The 21,739-nt window shown below is 35.4% G+C and overlaps 1 protein-coding gene across 1 annotated transcript in view; it reads left to right on the top strand.

Moving 5' to 3' along the window:
• The first annotated feature begins 8,321 nt into the window (after window positions 1-8,321).
• Window positions 8,322-21,739, top strand: part of LOC113044548 (voltage-dependent T-type calcium channel subunit alpha-1H-like) — an 87,099-nt gene continuing 73,681 nt past the window's right edge. Inside the window, exons 1-2 of the mRNA XM_026204628.1 lie at window positions 8,322-8,601; window positions 10,335-10,639. Coding sequence (XP_026060413.1) covers window positions 10,365-10,639 — 275 coding nt within the window. The 5' untranslated portion in view covers window positions 8,322-8,601; window positions 10,335-10,364. The remainder of the gene's footprint in view (window positions 8,602-10,334; window positions 10,640-21,739) is intronic.

The raw sequence follows: 21,739 nt of genomic DNA, 5'->3' as shown, positions 1-21,739 counted from the left end.
CTAAATTCCTTTCTCTTTCGGGTGTGTCCCTTCTGGGAAAGCCATCTGACAATTCCATCATGAAAGTTCCTACATGGGAAAAATCTCAGATTCCTACCAAAAAAGGTAAAGAAACAGGAAAAGCTTTTTAAAAAGGGGTCTGTAATGGATTTTCTGAATATTTGAGTTCATCTTTCATGGGCCTGGAGAATATTCAGTTACAGATACACATAACATTCATTGTATAACTGATCAGCTAAAGAGATGTGCAGTATAGTTTTGTGTATTTCTCTGCAGAAATTGCGGCTGTTTGTGCTGTGTTTCCTGGTGAAGTTTGGTCTCACCTTGTGTACCTTTGTCACATGCTTTGGCCTCATGTTGCACAGCTTCTGTCTTGATATTAACCATCAAGATGAAGATCTGTGTCACCCAACATCACTGCTCGTGTATGTTAAAGCATTCTAACTTAGTTCCACTCTTTTTAATGCAGATATTATATTTTCTGTGTGACAAATGAATAGTGATTTTTATTCTTAATTTTAAAAAAATTCACTTTCAAAGTTGGAGGAATAATTCACTCACGGGGAAAAATTTACTCACCCTCAGGCCATCTAGTGCTGTAGAGGATTTTGTTTCTCCATCAGAACAGATTTGGAGAAATGTAGCATTACATGACTTGCTCACCAATCGATTCTCTGCAGTGAATGGGTGCCGTCAGAATGAGAGCTGATAAAATCATCACACTAATCTACAACTAATCTACATGACTCTAGTCCATCAGTTAACGTATTGTGAAGTGAAAAGCTGTTTGTTTGTAATAAATGAATCCATCATTAAGACATTTAAAACTTAAAAACATTGAGTCCTCTTTCATAATATTGCTTTCTCCATTGAAAACCTTGTATTATCTGAATCAGGGCAGAAATATGCAAATATGTTTTCAAATGTCGGCGGATTTCAATGTGAGAGGATAACAGGGGAAGGAATTTTTCACTAGCAGAAGAAGCCTTATTATGGATCATAGACTGGTCACTTTAAAGTTAAAAAGTCAAAAACACAGCTTTTCACTTCACAAGACGTTTATCAATGGACTAGAGTGGTTTTTTAGATGTTTTTATCAGCTGTTTGGACTCTGACGGCACCCATTTATTGCAAAAGATCCATTGGGGAGTAAGTGATATAATGACAATTATTTAAAAAAATTTTTATATATATTGATCATGAAGTCAAGCATCAACAATGTCTTACTATACAATTCATACTGTTTCACATACTGTTTAAAAAAAATGTATAGAATATAAATGAGCCATAGATATATTTAGTGCAAATTCACTCTTGCTGTGTTGCTGAGATATTGAAATAATCTACAGTATAATGGTAAAATTGAATCTGTGTGGCGTGTTTGTCTGCAGGAATTCAACAGTGTGGTCTCCTGACTGGTACGGCAGACGATCAGATGGTCTAAGTCTGGCGCAGAAAGTCATCGCCTTTCTTGAGCTGCTCAATGCCAGTCAGTTTGTCGTGCTATTTTCACTTTCTTCCAGTATTTTTTGTTCTTGGTTGAACAGTTCCTTCAACAACATCAAGCTTGCATAAAGCTAAATCATTCAGCATACTGAAAGTGAAGATGTGTCCGAGTATGAACCTGGAGTTCCCTGTGTCTGTGTGTGTGTGTTTAGTGTGTACTTCTATCAGTCATGTGCATCGCTCAGCTCCCATGTGGAAACAGAGCCCACTGAGCAATCATTGCTAGTGTGCTGTCACCTGCACTTTGTAGGTAGCTTTTTAACATGACATCTTTATACAATGTGTCATCATTTACTCACCCTCAAGTTGTACCAAACCTGTATGCATTTCTTTCTTCTGTTGAACAAAAAATAAGATATTTTGAAGAATGTGTCTAGGCAAACATCCTACAGTAGCCATTGACTTCCATGTTATTATTTTATTTCATGGATAGTTTTTTCCAAACTATCCCTTTAAAGTCTAATTAATAACGTCAGAGGCATGAATGTTTTTATGAACGTTATGGAATGGTTGGCTATCTCTGTTTCCCTCACAAGCCAGTTCTTAATGCTTCTTTGGCAATGGTTTCCCGCTTCTTGTGGCATGGAACGTTCTGTATCTCTGATATTCCCATGGCATCCCGGGGCTGATCCCTCTGCTCTTTATCAATGAGGGCATCAAACTGCATGAGATCAGGTAATGCAACCACAATAATATAATACAATGATTACACTTTGATTACACAAGTCATTAGAAAATGTAGCATATAATGCTGTCTAGATCAGTAGTTAATATACCGTATATCCAAATAGTAATCTATACTACCATTCAAAGTTTTTGTTTGTTTGTCTTTAAAGAAGTCTATTATGCTCACCAAGGATTTATTTGATCCAAACATACAGTAAAACAGTAATATTGTGAAATGTTATTACAATTTAAAATAACTGTTTTCTATTTGAATAAAAGTAATGAATAAGCTGAATTTTCAGCATCATTCCTCCAGTCTTCAATGTCCCATGATCCTTCAGAAATCATTCTAATATGCTGATTTGCTGCTCAAGAATCATTTATCATTATTATCGATGCTGAAAACAGTTGTGCTACTTAATAATTTTTAGAAACCATAATTGTTATTTTCTTTTATTTGATCAAAATACAGCATTTATTTTAAATAAAATATTTAACATTATTATTATTTTAATATTTTAACATCAGTCTGTGAGTTTTGATCAATTTAATGTCTTTACTGAATAAAAGTAAAATTAATAAAAAGCACTAATTAAAACCTTACCATTGTTCTCATGTATAATTTTCATTGAAATAACAAATATACAATATATGTGTACAACATTAATGTTATTAAATATTTATCATATAAAACTTATTATTTCAAATGAATATAAATTAATACCATTGTTAAAATTTTATTGTGTAATACATGTTAAATATCTGTGGGTTTGTGATTGTTTGCTTCAGGATGAGGGTGAGACACCATAAACGACAGAAGCTTCAGTTTGACACAAACCTCGGCATGAACTCCCCATTTTGATACTTCATTCAAAAACAAGTCACAAAAATACATACATGTTGTCACCACACATAAGAATTTTAAAAAATTACATATTCAGTATTAACAGTGTTGACCTTTAGGTGGCAGTACTGCAATGAGAACAACATAAAAAACACACTCGCTAGTCCGCAGATGCTAATCATTCATCTGATCAACATGAAGTTATATCACTTTACTTACTTTCAAGTTATTTTACTGATGGTGACACCTCAATTTCTCATGTTGATTTTTTTTTTCCCTCGCAGTGTAGAGAGGTTAATCTTTCTGATTTTCTTGATTGCTTTATAATCAGCCTTTAGCTATATGTATTATTTTAGTATTTCGTTTTTAATGGCTCAATCAAGCACAACCTTTGATTAGTATTATACTTTTCAATATTAAATCCTTAAACACATAAACACAGCACAGCATATGTATTTACTATTGTCCATGCATTCTAATAAAACTCATTTAATATACTAACATTTGATGTTACCATAAAAAACCCCATAACCCAGTATATATTATCGCCCCATGAACAGATGGATGTGTTAAGTGCTTTTAATAAAATGTCATTTATGAGATGCTATGTCAGCAGATATGAGAGTAATTGACTTGTCATTCTCAGTGTGTGTGTGTGTGTGTGTGTGTGTGTGTGTGTGAACATCGTCAGCTACCTGAACACACTTTACTGATGTCTGAATTTACACTATATAGGGACACAAGCAGCTTTATGATGTAAAAATGCTTCTGCACACAAGGGAAGGTCTTTGCATGTGTATAAGTGTATGATAAATCTCTCACACACATCTCCCCTTTACCGCCTCCGTTAAAACAATGGAAGTCGCTGATTCGGCGCTCTGTGTTTGCAATAAAACTCCCTTATCAGCTTCCTCTACCTACAGAACAAGCTTCCTCTGTCCTCATTAATCTTTTACTAATAAAATGAAGGTTAACAAACTCTTAATTCATCTAAGGAATATCACCTGCCATTTGAATTCGCTTGTGTGATTGTGTGTGTGTGTGTGTGTGTGTGTGTGTGTACCTGTGATCACTTAATGGTGACTACAGTTTCTCTCATCAAGGCCAAAGGTTGCTAAGCAACCTCACCCTCAGTTACTGTCCTTTTGGCAGATGAGGTTTTGAATACAGATGTATATATATATTTAAATTCATAAACTAAAGGGAACACACACTTTGTGTGTGATTATCATTGCTGTGCCTTGCTGTAGTAGCTAGATTTAAAAATGCCCATTTACAATCTCTTTAATGTGTTTTTTATGCATTTGAAGACACATATAATGGCAATAAATATGTTATTGAAAGAAGTTTCGGATGCTTACCTGTGCTGTATTTATTTGCTCAAAAATACAGAAAATAGTGAAATAATATTACAGTATAAAATAACTCTTTTATATTTGAATATATATTCAAATGTAATTTATTCCCATGATGCACAGCTGATTTTTCAGCAGCCATTACTCCAGTCTCCATTGTTACATTATTCTTCCCTGCTAGTGAATAAAGGTCAGGTTGATCACATATCACTGTTTATGTCCCATAGATCATTTCAGCATGTTATATACATCGGTTCAGAATAATGAAGGTGTTCCAGTGTTGATTAAACAGTATTCAGTTACCAAATCCAAGCAAACAATAATCACTGCATGTTCCGGCTGCACAGAGAGCAAATGACTTTCTTGTGCCTCAGCTGCTGGTTTAATGAGCAGTCAGATTTTACTACAAAGAGAGCCATTAAACAGTAGGACACTAGTTTTAGTGTATTTTAGTAAAGCTGAATTATTCGCATATAAAAGGAAACTCAATTATGTAAATTCATGTAAAGAATGTAACTGCCAACTATTTCATCATTACCTGGCACTTTTCACCAGTAGGGAATAAATTGGTTTCTCGTTCATTTTAAGGACAAAATTAAAAAACTGTTATCTAACATTAAATAAATGTATGCACACACACACTCACGTAATTGATGAATATTTAACTTAAAGGATTTCATTATAAATATTTAGTCCCATTTAAATGTTTAAACAAAAAGGTTAAATTCTATAGAGTTGTGACACCTTTTTGTACAACTTGGCAGGTACAGTAGATAAAATATATAATTAATATAAAATAAAACTACACATATTACATTTATGATCTTACTTTTTTCACATGATTTCGCTTTGTTGAAAATGGGCAAAATTAAACTTTAGCTTGAAAACTTCCAAGTCATTTTCACACCCTATTTGTTAAAAGGGCCACCTTGTTATATATTATCCATGTTACTCATTTTTTAAGCAGTCAGTGCTTTACCTTGGTTGACCTTTTCCCTCTATGTGCTCGTGACTTACTTGAGGAAGAAGCACTGCAGTGGATCAAACACATCACGTCACCTATAGTGTTGTTTCCCTTCATTTACTCCACTGAGTGATCACATTGATTTTGGCTCTGTCCTCAATCCATCACACAGGCCTAATGCTAAAACCAGACTATAAATCCTTTTCTGCAAAATTACCAAATCACATGTGAACTTTGCTTAACTGTAGTAAAGAAAGGTGTGTTACGTATTTTTCGTTCTTTTTATGACACGAATATGTGCTTAGGCATTAGTTCATTTATTTATTAAATGCAAAAAAGATAGCTTTTGGGTTAGGATTAGTCTTTACTAATTATAAATAGATTAATTATCATTTAAATATTATCTTTTGAGTTATGATTAGTCTATATTACGTAGAAATAGTATTCTTCATATAGTCAATGTCAATTTAAATTGAAAGTAAATCAGTCACATTTAAATGTGCATACAGGTATGAGAGAGATTGAAAGTGTGTGTGTGTGTGTGTGAGGCTGTATTGCCCATGCTGCAGTTTTAGGGAACTGCAGTCACAGTGGAAAGCTATAGGCCAGTAACCTGTTTAAATCTATAATCGCTCCTCTCTACAGCTCAAACTCCCACAAACAGAGCACAAAGCATGCACTTGGTTTAATAGATGCTTACATGCACCATTAGCCTGAGCGCTTCATCTCCACAATCATTTGAGGAGGATCCACTTACATCTCAGGAAGTCATTTGCGATTAGCCCTTTTTTCACCGTAATGCTTCTGTTTTTTCAGTCTTATCAGCCTCTAATTTAGATCTCATTTCTTGAGGGTCACTGTCCTGAGGAGTTTATTTCCAGTCCTGCTCTATCACACTCGACTGTAATCCCGAAGACACTGATTAGATGATTTAGGTGTGTTTAGAACAAAGTTTTGCATTAACTTTAGCTCCACTCCACATGATTCAAATGGACACTACTTCTAAAAGGGAACATGAAAAAAAAAAGACAGAATGCATTTTGTGGTGATGTCATCGCAGTGGTTGTTATGGCAACCTAACCTGGGTCACAAAACTAATGCATATATCATATATCTGGCAAAGAATCAGATAGCACACAAACATGTTTACTCAGCTGTATATGATGCTTTTGTGTCAGTGTATTATAATTACCCCTTAACCTACTAAAACATTTAGCATGTTTTGAAAACACACACACAGACAACATTTTTTTTTTTTATTTTTTTTTTAGTGTATAATTTTATTTATTTTTTTTTTCAAATGAAGACATGTTCAAATGCCCCCAAAGGGAGAATGCCAGATTTGGCTTACTTCAAATAGTGAATAAATGAATAATAGGATTTCCCCTCTCTCTACAATATTAAAAACATATAATCACAGCATAATACAGTATTTTATTAGCCAAAGGCAGTATATTGATGTAAGATGTGAAGTTTGGTGCTCAAAAAGAAGAATTAAATTATCCAAAAATGAAAATTTGCAGAATATTTACTCAACTTCAGGCCAATCAAGATGTAGCTTGTTTCTTCATCAGAACAGATTTGGAGAAATGTAGCATTACATCACTTACTAATAGGTCTTCTGCAGTGAATGGGTGCCATCGAAATGAGAGCCCAAACAGCTGATAAAAACCACACAGTAATCCACACCACTCCTGTCCATCAGTTAACATCTTGTGAAGTTAAAGCTGCATATTTATGAGAAACAAATCCATCATTAAGGTTTTACCTTTAAACCATGGCTTCTGGCTAAAATACCAACCCATAACCCATAATAATAACACTTCCTCCAGTGAAAAAGTCTGTACCCTGTTGTCCTCTCACATCAAATAACACGTTTGTTTAGAACTGTTTTTGCTTGTAAATCACATCTGATCTGTGTACGCTAGTTAAAATGACATGACTTTCACTGGAGAAACTAATATTATGGATATAAGAGCACTCATATTTTAGCCAGAAACAACATTTTGAAGTTCAAACATCACGGTGAATTTGTCTCTTATGAACACACAGTTTATTGCTTCACAGGTGACATATTTTTGGATGGACGGGACTGGTGTGGATTACCTGTGGATTGTTGGGATGTTTTCATCAGCTGTTCAGACTCTCATTCTGCATATTCATTAAATACAGTGCATGAAAAATGTAGAGCTCTGTTTCACACATAGGAAAAGTTTGATATTATGTTGAAATAACTTCATGTTATGGCGAAATACACAAGATTTATGATGGTGTTCACTGATTTAAAAAAAAAAATCCCATCAGTCTAAAAAAAACCTCCTCTGGAACACTGTTAAATGTGGAATATGATAAATAAAAATGCAAAATATTCTTAGTTTGACTTAACTTAAAAAAATGTATACAATTCAAATATATGATATGAATATGAAATATGAAAACAGAATTCTAGTACAAGTCCTCATTGAGATACCAGGCGGAGGTGTGTGGTTGTTCTTATGTGTTCTCTGACACCAAAACAAAGAAGCTAAGAATAATAGCTGATTTGAGACCCAAGAAATGTAATGTAAGGTAATCAAAGGTCAAGCTCTGAAAGGTCAGAGGTGAGAGTGGACTAAAAGTCCTTAGGGATGAGCTCATTAAGAGCAGCAGAGACAAAGAGAAAGGTCTGAGGTGACCATATCTTAAGTAGAAGAGCTCATATCACCTAATACTGGATGAAGAAGTAATCATATGAAAACTGTGCCCTCGAAATAACATAAATCTGATCTTTAAGGCAAATTTATGCCGTCAGGGGAGTGTGTGAAAGAAGCTAGAAATGTTTTTCCTGAATCTGGACCTGTTCCTGGGGGAATCCCTGTCCTCTACATCTCTCTTTCTTCCAGAAGAAATAAACTGCGCTGCTGTGGACGATGCGCGTCTGTTCTGATGAGAGAGAGAGAGAGAGAGAGAGAGAGAGAGAGAGAGAGAGAGAGAGAGAGAGCGCGCGAAGAGGAGTTCTCCTCGCGACACAGAGCTCGTCACGCGTCCAGTAGAAACTTCAGGCTTCTGAGGCGATTGAGCCAAGACGCGCCGCGCTGACCCTCGCGCTTTTCACGGAGTATTATCACACAAGGAGTTTCCTAAACCAGATGTAACTCAGAGTTTTATGCATCATCCTTGCTTCTCGGATCCTTTCATGAAGAAGGAACCTGATGGGACTAATTTTATGTGGGATTGGGAGCCGCAGTTGAGAGCATGAGCCAGAACGTGCTGTCATTTCACACACGGTAAGAAAACTACAATGGAAAAAAAATGTTTGCTTCAATTTACTATAAGAAACTGGCAGAAGTTTAGCGTATAAAATGCAGTGACGATGTTGCAAGCAGTAGGGAATGGCATTTTTGTTTGACTTTGTCTATTTTACAATATGATAAAAAGATGTAACGTTAATTTATCTAACTAATAAATCTGTTTTCTACTGGAAAATGTAATGATAATAACAAGGACGAGACAATGTAAGGCCAAATAATGACTTTGATGTGATAATGATAATCATAAAACATGGAAACAGGTAACGTTATTAGTCTTACACGAAATTACGCCGGAGTAACACACACGACACTACAATATGTATTAAAAGCATTTACAGAATAACATAAATTGTTAAAGTATGTGGGCATCATTGTTAAAACAAAACAGGTTAAACGAGAATGAAATATAAACATGACATTTTGAGCAGGGATTCTGGGAATTCCCTTGATTGTTCATTCTTTTCAAACATGTAATGCATATTTTTAGTATAATTTAAATGTAAATGTGGTTATTTATTTCGTTTTACTTTATTAATCCTGAAAAATAATTAATTTGACAGTTTACAGTAAAATTCTCATATGTCTGCCTTGCCTACACCTAGTGTTATGTAACTTAGTTAACAGGTTTTTACTGTAACCTTTTCAAACTATTTTACGGTACAGTTGCATGTATTGTCTTTACAAATTGATATATTTTTTAGCATCTACGGTGTGGGTAATTTAATAGCATTTTTGCATTCTTTTTACATTGATATTAATAAAAGTTTTACTGTTTACTCAAGATTTGTTAAACTTGTAAGACTAATGTTGGAAAAAGGGAAATACAATTATTTATAAACATCTGCCAATTAAAAAAGACATGCTAATTTCATAATATATTCTCTGAAATTAGGTCTTAATGTATATTTCAACTTCTTAATTTTTATTTATTTCTTTATTTTATTCAATGAAGAAGGATTTTCTTATAGACAGTTTTACACTCCAGCAGAGATTACCGATATAGAAAGTTTTATTATTAATGAATATTTTTTCACGCATGTTTTCTTATTTACAGAAGCCCTGCCCATTTCATTATTTGTCATTGATAGACCTTATTTCAAAAACAGTTCATGAAGTATAACCAAGAAACTCAGGGTTTGTTTATTTCTTCATTTGCTGTACAGCGCTACAACATTCCAATTTGTGCAATTTGTATTCCTTGTAAAGCAGTTGGCCTTAATTCCAAAGTTTTATGTTTCTAAGTTTCTACGCTTTACAGTTTAGTCTTTAGATTACATTATAAAGCATGAAAAGTGATAATAATAATCCTGACAAAAAATAGGGTTGCCAGCACTTTCTGCATAGACATCTAAAAGCCCTACTGCAGGGAATAGATGTCAGTTTTGGCTCCACTCTAGTGATGGCCTTAATGGTAATGAACAGAGAACATGATTGATGTTCCTCTGACTTACCTTTTTATTAAAGGAACTTTCTATCTCTTCATAAGCTAGTATATTACAGTATATGTATTGAGGTATTTACACAATCAATGTAACTAACCCTTCCATGGAGCACAAAGTCAAGTGGATTTGAAAGGACACGAGGGCGAGTAAATTATTTTTTAGATGGACTAACCCTATTCCTATGCAGAGAAAGCTGAATGCATAATGTGCTTAAGCAAATATTCTTAGGATGGAGGACTGGTATGTGAGTGACGTTCCTATCAGCAGGGTCGCATTGCTGCCCATCATTCTATCATCATGACCACTGGTGGGGACACAGAACCATCCCTGTGGCCGGATCAGGCCCATACCAGCCTGACTGCACCGGCTGATGGCACATGCCTCGAGGAGGCAGAGGACATGCCCGGTGGCCTTACTGGAAGTGGCGGAGCATCTTGGGAGTCCACTGGCAGCGTGGCAGAGGTGAAGGAGAATGTGCAGCTTCCATACCCGTCCCTTGCACCAGTGGTGTTCTTCTGGCTCCACCAGAGCACACGACCCCGCAGCTGGTGCCTTGCACTTGTGTGCAGCCCATATCCTTTCTACGTGTGTGCTCTCACTTATTTTCAATTTAGGATGGAACAGTATATTGGCTTGAAAGGAATTGCATTTGCAGTATTAGCACTTACAATGAAAATAGTGCAAAGCTTTATCATCAGTATACAGTCAAAAATAAAAATAACAATAATAAATGACAAATAAAGTAAAATAGAAATTCTGCAAAGTTTTTTTTTGTTAGTTTATACATTACACTGATAAAATAAAATAAAAGAAATATTTAGAAAAATACAGAAATAATCATATTTATTAACCAAATATAAAATACTATATTATTGGCAATATATAGTCAAACATTGTGCAAAAGGAGTATACGATAAAAAAAGTGAACTAAATATACTGTGAAGTTTATACATTTTATTTGCTTATTTATTAATTAAACTGATCAAATAATAAAATATAATAAATAGCTGTTACAAACAAAAATAATTTAGTTTAAAATTTAGCTTTAAATAGCTTGAGAATAAACATGTTCATTATATATCAACTATATATCATATGCAATATATTATGTCAATATAAAATACTGTAGTTTTTATGTATTTTTTCTTTATTAAATTGATAAATAACATAATTACTACACCTTGTTACATCAAAAGTAGTTTACAGTTTCAGATCAGCTATAAACAGCTCTGAGAACCATCACATTCTCTATATATTAATGAAATATACTGTATATTAATAGTCACCATCATTATAAAAATGTGTATATAGAGTAATATAAAAATACTGCAAGGTTAAATATATTTTAGTTCATTAATGAACTAATAAATCTCAAATTAAATAATTACACCTTTATACAACAAAAGGAATTTTAGTTTCATGTTGGGTACAAACAGCTCCTTAAAGCAATAACCATATTGTTTGTTTATACAGTATACAGTAATTAAACTCTGGCAATTAGACATGCTGTGCTGTTAGCACACCTCTCCCTCTCAGCCTTTATCTGGGTGGAGAACTGCTTTTGTTTCTGTCTCACTTATTCATTGTTGTCCCTCTCACTTGGTGATGTTCACCGTGGCCGTGAGCTAGCCTCTGACTGATGAATAATTGCTGCATGCAGCATGGTTTGTCCGTATTGTTCACCTGCTTCTCCCCTCAGTGCAATGAAAAAATCATCAACATTTTCATGTATTGCATTTTCCTAAGTTCTTAAGGGGCTTAGAGAGGCAAAGCAGCCTGAATGCGAAGAAAAAAATTACGAGAGAATTCTCCATGTTGCGTCATAAATTCCATCCAGGGAGCTTTTCTTGTGCATAAAGTTATGACACAAAAAATTATATTCATAACTCAAGTCTGTGCATATCTCACAAGGATTACCCTAGAAATTACCATAGTAGTGCTACTCTGTCCCTTTAGTGACATTATTTGACTCGCAGCAGAGAAACAAAGCAATTTGGCTGCGTTACGTAACTGCTGGTCTTCCCCGTGAGTGAGTATTTGTGTCTCATGTCTCCTTTCATGCCCTCTGATGTTAACCATGAGACGTGAGAGTGTGATTGTGTCTGATTTCATGCACTTCCCAGGTTGTGAAACATTTGTCGATTTATTTTCTGAAGGGAACGTCGTAAAAGGACACAGTTATGAGGAATTGTGTGTAGTTGAAAATATTAAAGAGATAGTACTCCCCAAAATGAAAATTCAGCCATTATTTATTCACCCTCAAACTCTTTCAGATCTGATAAAAAAAGTTTTTGCTGAACACAAAAGAACATATTTTGAAGAATGTGTGTAATGGTCATCAGGTTCTGAATCAGGTTGGGATGATGGTGGCTAAGTGATTAATAATTAGCCAATATCAAAGGGGTCTCTATGCCGTCATTGTCACTGCACTGTAATCCGATCATTAGGATTGACTGTCCACACTATCGTTTTAATGTGAGAGATCTACTCTGTTTGTTCAGACCGTGCAGTCAATTGCCAGTCAATACCTACAATGTTTACTATATTAATGACATAAGCTTCAACATGATACCTAGAGACTTTCCCGTACAACAGCATAGATGTCAATTTGATAAAAAGGACATCTCTTGTTTAGTATTGTTATGTAAGAAAAAAACATTTTACAAATTTGTCCAAAAGTGCTGACTTTTTCACTCTACCACTATTCACTGAATGAATGATTCATAGTTTGATAGATGAAGAAGAGTGAAATCTCAAACTTGAAATATAATATGTATATTATATTTCAAGTTTGAGATATCCCCCTGTGGCATTTAAACGTGCATATATTTGTGATTTACTTAGATTTTAGCAGATTTGGCAGATTTTTCTGTTGTCTGTTATTAAATAAAATCTAAATTCTGATGCATAGAAGTGAAATAGTACACCATTACTCAACAAGACATGATTTTTTTAAAAAGATAGTTCACCAAAAGTAACAGAATGTCATCTGGCCTTGAAATGAAATGAGGATGAGTAAATGAAAATTCTAACTATCGCTGTGGCATTTTTAGTATTTAATAATTTAAAATAATTTTAGTATTTAAGCGTAAGCAAGAAAGTGCAAAACATATTGAGCGGACTTGGTTTCGGAAGTATAAAAAAAAATGTGAAGTCTTTGTTAAGGAGTTATATTTTCTTGTCGCAATTCTCAAATAGTTGTTTTTTTTTTTTTTTGCAGAATCATGGATAATTTAGTTTTTCACCAGGAATTCTGCTATTGAACATTATTATTTTTAAAACAAGATTAAGTACTGTACACATATGGCTTCAGCAAAAACATATGTCATCGAAAAACCTCATAGCTCGCAGCAGGTCTGTCTTTAACGGTTTGTAAGTTCATTAAAAATCGAATCCCCTATGGAGTAAATGAATCAGATTTCTGGAACCCGACTGTTACACTCTATAGAACTAGTGATGTATGTCATTAAAAAGTATCATTAATTATTGGAGACCACTGTCCTTAAAGAAAAACCTTAGCTCTTTTCGGCAAATGTGTTTCTCAGCCCGCAATAAAAATCAGAGTAAACATTCATAAACTGAGAAATCAAACATATACTATAGGATATTTAATTAAATGCACACATATGCACGTATGATGCATGCATGCTCAAGATAACCAGCATATCAGAGCATGCATATGAGACATTGTTAGCCTCTAGTGTTATATTTGACAGGTTTTAATTGTTTTATCCCATATGTGATGGGTTATATTTGTTAATTGAAACCTGGATTCCTGTGTGCATTTGTGTGTTTTATTCCTTAATTGCAAGGGCAATCCCATGGGAAGCCCGAATACACTTAATCAGAAATAACAAGCCAGAGCTTGCCAATACCTGTGTGCATGTGTGTGACTGTATGTCCATGAGGATAACAGAGACATTGAGAAAGTGAGGGAATGTCAGGTGATGACATTATGTCCTATGGAGATATGATAGTATTTATATCTTAAGTGTACATGCATATACACACACACACACACACACACAGGATATACACACACAGACACAGCCCCCAAGGAAACTCTTAATGACACTGGTGCAAAAACTTTACTGATTGGAGAACTCCATGGCTACTGTCACTAATGAATCTCCGGGGTTACAGGTGCTTGTCATCGCTGTCAGGGTAACGGTACTGGTTTCCAAGACAACGGGAGTCACTAATGTAAGCTCAGAGTTCATCCGCCTTGGACCGAGAGAGAAGGGAGAGGAAGTGATGAAGTCAGAAAGGAACACTGACAGGGAATGTGAAAAGCTGACTGTTACATACCATTATTAACATTTAGAGCATTTCTGTTCTTAGATTTTATATTATTTTGATGTATATAATGTGTTCCTTGGTCTAAATATTCAATTGGAAAAAAAGGGAATTTCAGAAATTTATATTAAAATGCATTAAAATAATTGGTGTACAGTAATTAATAGCTTTGTTTATGTTTTTGCTTCTTTCGGTTGCTAGCGTTACAGTACTGTAAATGCTCATGCTATTTGCCCACCTTTTATAGTATACCTGTGGATATATAGATAATAAATGTTTTAAAAATTAATTTTATTGCTTATTTAGCATGAAATTTAATCCATAAAATACATTATGAGGTGAAAAACTACTCTTCTACTCTCATTAAACAGAATGGCTAATAGTAATGATTGTAAAGTTTTTTGTCCAAAACCGTAAGACTTTCGTTCATCTTCGGAACACAAATTAGCATATTTTTGATGAAATTTGAGAGCTCTCTGACCCTTTGCAGGGAGTTTGATTGACAGGCGATCTGACCAGTCTTAACCCTCTGGAGTATAAGGGTATTTTTGGGGCCTGGAGAAGTTTTGTCATGCCCTGATATTTGTGCTTTTTTCAGTTTCTTATAAATATCTAAATGGGTAAAGTCTAACATCACTGTAGTCAGCACAAACTGGGCTATGATAATATGTGAAATGCATGCATGTACATGATTGTATTTTTGAGAAAAAAAATGTTATGCATGGTTAATGAAAAACTAAAAATGTTAAATAACTTGAATAAGGCCATAAAACACATAACATTGGTTCCCGGGACTGTTGAGAACTGGAGCTTGTAGCCTAGAATTTTTCTTTCTAAATTATGTGAAAATCATCTTGTTTACTCATTCACAGAAAACAATATATTGATTTACATTTTCTAAGACACTTTTTGTTGGTAAAAGTCATATGCGAGTAGGCGTCAACTATCATGAATAACATTGTGATTTACACCTGAGAAGACAAAGCCCTGCATAATGAGCTGCATAATGAGCCTCTCATTCAACTGTGCCACTGTGAGGGAGGACTTACAAGAAAGAATGTGAGAACAAAATAAAAGTATATAAACGGTATTTATTGTTTGAATTAAAAAATGACACAATTTGAAAGCTGAGACTTTGTTTCATACCAGAAGGAACCTGCTCTGTCTTGCGATGTATTTTTCACTGCGTGACAACATGATGTGTAGCCTGAGAACAGCATGGCTTGCTGGAAATAGCAAACAGTAATGAAGGGGGGCGGGTCTTTGCGAGCGTCAATAAACTTATTAAAAAAAATAAAACAAATTCCAATTTGAACCCAATGGCACATATTCGTTCTTATTGTAATCATAAACATTCTTAATTTTGAGAAATTAAATTTATTCCTTAAATTTTCTTACAATTATTTTCGTGTTAAATTTACCTTCACTTTTATATTTTATACATTATTTAAGTTAGAGTGAATAAACGTCTTCAAAAAGCGAATAGAGAACTGGATGTGATATGTCGTATGACACATGATGCACCAGTAAATCCAAACGCCTGGAATCTTTTTTGATTATTTCAAGTAGCCTAATTTCTGTCCAGTGTCCAGTGAGCCACAGGGAAAATCACTCTTCTCCACTGTGTCTCTTGACAGACAGATTTGTGTTGTTTGGTGATGTAACGCCCTTGTCAGCTAGCATCAGTCCAACCTGAACACACCCAGACTGAAGACGAGGGCTTGTTTTATGAACGTGTGTGTATCTTCCTGCGATATTTATGCTTACGATCTGACAGTCGCTGCAGCCTGTGTACTTTCTGAGATATAAAATGCTGAATGCATGCAGACAATATCACAGGAAAAATCAGGATGTACTCGCGCACTTCACAACACACACACAGTTTAACTTCTTTTGTCAGCAGGAAGGGGATGGTTGCTACGGTAACGTCACCATGGGTATGCCCTGTTTGAGTATTGTGTCAGTACCTTGCCACACTCACACACCAGCGCAAACACTGACCCAGCAAGAGCCGCGGACAGTGAGGCTGAATATGAAGCCCTAGGCGACATTAGCTGCGCACTGCCACTCTCTCTCTCCTAAATAAATAAATACATAAAACAAGCTCTTGTTAATATGTAACAAAAAGGCTTTCTACTGTGACGCTGGTGTGTCATTTAAACTTCTAACTCACTTGGACACCCTTCGTAACACTTGAAAAAATTTTTTGTACAATTTACATTATTCATGCAGAATGATCTACTGACAGGATATTATCATGACAGAGTTGTGTTATTTGGGTCTTAAAGAATTCATTACCTTGTTCCCTTTCAGAGTTTGTGGTCACAATGAAAGCTTGACTGATACACAGTCTCACCCAGGTCAGTTCATTAGGTGATTTTTCAAGTTTTTAGCTTAGTAAATGGCATGCACATGTAAAATAGTGTTTAATTTTCAGCAATTTGATGTACATCTCATTTAATTGCATGAAATATATTTTGGTAATGTTTGGTAAAAACTTTGGTCCAGACATCCAAAATTTGTTGGGCAATTGGATGCACTTTTTATGGCAAACATCAGTACTATTATTGCACATTTCTTTGTTTTTTTGTTCCAACCCCCTAGCCCTAGTAGCTTAATATGGATGTAATTGTAAATTTTCTGTTTAGTAGGATTTTTATTTTGCATAAATGATAGCATGCAAGTCTCTGTTAAACTTCACAGAGTGCAGAGAGCGCCAGCGTGCAATAGTGCAGCAAACAGTGCAATAACTCTAATTAAAATATGCATTTTGCTGAAATATTTTGCATCCAAATGTCTTCAGATCTCTTCCCTTAATCACAACAGCACTGTAAGCTGAAGTACAAAGAGTGTGTTGCAGTCATAGAGCCATAGTTTGTTCAGTAAACCCATTTTTAATAAAAAAAGAAGTGATTTATGATTTGTTTTTCCCCTGCTGTGCTGAAAACCTACCAGACCGTGACTTCAAAACCAAATTTTCATTTTTGTGTATCGTCCCCGCATATAACTGCTAATAATACTGAGAGACCTTATGCTTCGATAGGTGTCGTATTCCCATACTGTAGGCACATGGGGATCAGCTGAGAGACTAACATGACCTGCCAGAACTAACGCTTACTCTTGTTTATTTAAATGTTATAGTTGCACTGTAAAATAATACTTCTGCTACTACTATTAATATTAATAAGAGGATCATTTTATTCATATGATTATGGTTATAGTCAGATTGATATTTACTCACAAATTATCCAGCTTTACAAACAAGCACAGCAAACCTCCGCTTTGAAAAAATAAATAAAAACATAGTATGGATGACCTGTTGACCTCAAATCATGCTGCTTTTTGAGAATTTTCATAAGGTAGGCAATAAAACAGTGAAAAAAAATTCATAGGAAAAAAAAAAACATCTGGTTCATGATTAATAATAAAGCAATTTCTAATCAAAAAATTACAACTGCAAAAAAACTTCCCAAGTAAAAGATTAGAACAAATCAGACCCATTCAGTGATCCATATTTCAGCATTATAAAATGTTGAATATTTTTTTTTTACAGGAAAAGGAGAGTCATAGGGGTTTGGAACTGCTGAGTGAACACTGAGTGTTACAGATTTGTTTTTTACTGCTTACTCAAATGTTCAAAACTTTGCTTCTTTTTTCAAAACTTTACACACAAATCCTAGAATTTGCATAGAAATGAAGCACTGCATTCATAATATCCAAATAATGTTAAATTTTTGTGCGTTACATTTGTGTTTTGCAAAAAGTATTTTATGAAATTGAAAACTGAGTCAAAGTGTATGGTTTTGCAGATTTGGTGTGTAGTTCTGGTGTTTGAGTGTCAGGTTTCAGAAATTGTGTGACAATTTAAGATTTTGTGTGTAAGCTGTTGAAGAAAATGTATTTTCTGGTGAACTGTCCCTTTAAAGGTAGGGGCCAACTTGGATATGTACACAGAAAACAGGTGAAAACAGTGTTTTCTACTAAAAGCTGGAGAAATCCCAAGCGAGCGGCCCATAATCACTAACTCATGTACCAAGTGTGTAGCCCCCAAGGGCCCATCTCTGTTGGTGATTCTAGTGAGAGTGCTGACAGATTCCTGTGAGGTGAGACCGGTGTATCTCTGTGTGTGTGTGTGTGCGCGCACTGGTGGGTGGACATCAGAGTTAGTCAGGAGGAAGCAGGGGGTTTGTGCTATATTACAGCACTATCTGTGGTCTCTCTTCGGGATCAACCCTTCCTTGGAAAGCACCTGGTTGCCAGGCAACAAATGAGCTGAAACCCTACTCCATCCCCAAAGCCTCTGCAACGTTTGATTGGCTGACTCAGCATTTTGGGGGAGGGGCTTATAAGTGTTTATAAATGCAAATTTATATTTATATTTTGAAAGTTTTCCATCTAACATTTGATTTTGATTGCAAATTCATAATCCTGCATGGTTTGTCATGGCCAAATTTATGAGGCTGGTGAGGGAAAGTTATCCTTCATTTCCCTGCGTTCTGCCTCTATCACCTTTAGTTTCATCAATCACCTCTAAAGAACTGTAACAAACTGTCCCCCGTCTCCCTCTGTTCGCTCTGTCCGTGTGTTCTACACGCCTTTCTGTTCTTCTTTGTCTCTAGTGCTCATCCTGAAGCAGCATCACAAGCCATCGTGGGCTTAATGGTTTATAGAGAGGTTTTAATCTAATAGCTGATGTGTTAGTCCAATCGGGATAGCTGCGGTTTAATGGAATGATGTCAGATAATTACAGACTTCAGCTAATTTACGCCTGAAATATTAGTTTTATGGTAAATTAGAGTAAATTGAATGCGTAATTGCCTTTGTCCGTGTGTGTGCTGCTGGGTTTGTAATGTATGTGTGTGTTTTTATGGATTTTAATTGATGCTACTAAAGCGTAATGGTGGAAAAACTGTAGCTCATTGAAAACCAAATGGAGTTTTTAATGTCTCAAATGTAGCATCTTACAGAAAATATTTTTCATTGGAGAAAGATGTATTTAGTTAGGGCTAAGTCAACTGAATAAAAGCTTTTAATTGTAAGTACATGATTCTGATATATTAATTAAATTCAATCGCGTATAATAAGGATGCCTGTGCACACACACACGCACGCACGCACACACACACACACACACACACACACACACACACACACACACACACACACACACACACACACACACACACACACACACACACACACATATATACAGTATTGTTCAAAATAATAGCAGTACAATGTGACTAACCAGAATAATCAAGGTTTTTAGTATATTTTTTATTGCTACGTGGCAAACAAGTTACCAGTAGGTTCAGTAGATTGTCAGAAAACAAACAAGACCCAGCATTCATGATATGCACGCTCTTAAGGCTGTGCAATTGGGCAATTAGTTGAAAGGGGTGTGTTCAAAAAAATAGCAGTGTCTACCTTTGACTGTACAAACTCAAAACTATTTTGTACAAACATTTTTTTTTCTGGGATTTAGCAATCCTGTGAATCACTAAACTAATATTTAGTTGTATGACCACAGTTTTTTAAAACTGCTTGACATCTGTGTGGCATGGAGTCAACCAACTTGTGGCACCTCTCAGCTGTTATTCCACTCCATGATTCTTTAACAACATTCCACAATTCATTCACATTTCTTGGTTTTGCTTCAGAAACAGCATTTTTGATATCACCCCACAAGTTCTCAATTGGATTAAGGTCTGGAGATTGGGCTGGCCACTCCATAACATTAATTTTGTTGGTTTGGAACCAAGACTTTGCACGTTTACTAGTGTGTTTTGGGTCATTGTCTTGTTGAAACAACCATTTCAAGGGCATGTCCTCTTCAGCATAGGGCAACATGACCTCTTCAAGTATTTTAACATATGCAAACTGATCCATGATCCCTGGTATGCGATAAATAGGCCCAACACCATAGTAGGAGAAACATGCCCATATCATGATGCTTGCACCTCCATGCTTCACTGTCTTCACTGTGTACTGTGGCTTGAATTCAGAGTTTGGGGGTCGTCTCACATACTGCCTGTGGCCCTTGGACCCAAAAAGAACAATTTTACTCTCATCAGTCCACAAAATGTTCCTCCATTTCTCTTTAGGCCAGTTGATGTGTTCTTTGGCAAATTGTAACCTCTTCTGCACATGCCTTTTTTTTAACAGAGGGACTTTGCGGGGGATTCTTGAAAATAGATTAGCTTCACACAGACGTCTTCTAACTGTCACAGTACTTACAGGTAACTCCAGACTGTCTTTGATCATCCTGGAGGTGATCATTGGCTGAGCCTTTGCCATTCTGGTTATTCTTCTATCCATTTTGATGGTTGTCTTCCGTTTTCTTCCACGTCTCTCTGGTTTTGCTCTCCATTTTAAGGCATTGGAGATCATTTTAGCTGAACAGCCTATCATTTTTTGCACCTCTTTATAGGTTTTCCCCTCTCTAATCAACTTTTTAATCAAAGTACGCTGTTCTTCTGAACAATGTCTTGAACGACCCATTTTCCTCAGCTTTCAAATGCATGTTCAACAAGTGTTGGCTTCATCCTTAAATAGGGGCCACCTGATTCACACCTGTTTCTTCACAAAATTGATGACCTCAGTGATTGAATGCCACACTGCTATTTTTTTGAACACACCCCTTTCAACTAATTCAACTAATTGCCCAATTGCACAGCCTTAAGAGCGTGCATATCATGAATGCTGGGTCTCATTTGTTTTCTGAGAATCTACTGAACCTACTGGTAACTTGTTTGCCACGTAGCAATAAAAAAATATACGAAAAACCTTGATTATTCTGGTTAGTCACATTGTACTGCTATTATTTTGAACAATACTGTATATATATATATATATATATATATATATATATATATATATATATATATATATATACAATTAGGATAGTAAAAGATTGTTTTAGTGGATTTTGACCCAAGTTTCAATTGCTCTGATGGTTGTATATTGTAGTGCACACAATCCGCCAGATATCTTTCTTTATCTATTCATCGTTCTATTTCCTCCCCCTACTCTTTAACTCTATATTTCTCTCCTTCTTTTTGCTCTTTCTCTCTGCCTTGTTCAGATCGATCACTCTCCAGTTTCTCGGCTTGTCACGGATCAATAACTCTACACTCCTCTGCTTTGCTTTGTCTGACCACATTAGACAGACCACTGCTGACTCTCCAGTGCCCGTTTGAGGCTTTGCACTCTGTCACTTTGGTTAATTGCGATTTATTGTCAGTTGATCATAATTTCACAAGTTGGACTTTTGTTTTAGTTGCCTGCTTTTCCTTCCTTTTCAAGCATTTGATCACAGATTATTGTAATTAGTTGTAATTAGTTGTACAAATTCAGCAGAAGTATACCAGTTTAGT

The sequence above is a fragment of the Carassius auratus genome, chromosome 26, assembly GCF_003368295.1.
Source record: "Carassius auratus strain Wakin chromosome 26, ASM336829v1, whole genome shotgun sequence".
In the NCBI taxonomy this organism is placed as follows: domain Eukaryota; kingdom Metazoa; phylum Chordata; class Actinopteri; order Cypriniformes; family Cyprinidae; genus Carassius; species Carassius auratus.
This window is presented reverse-complemented; position numbering and strand designations above follow the sequence as displayed.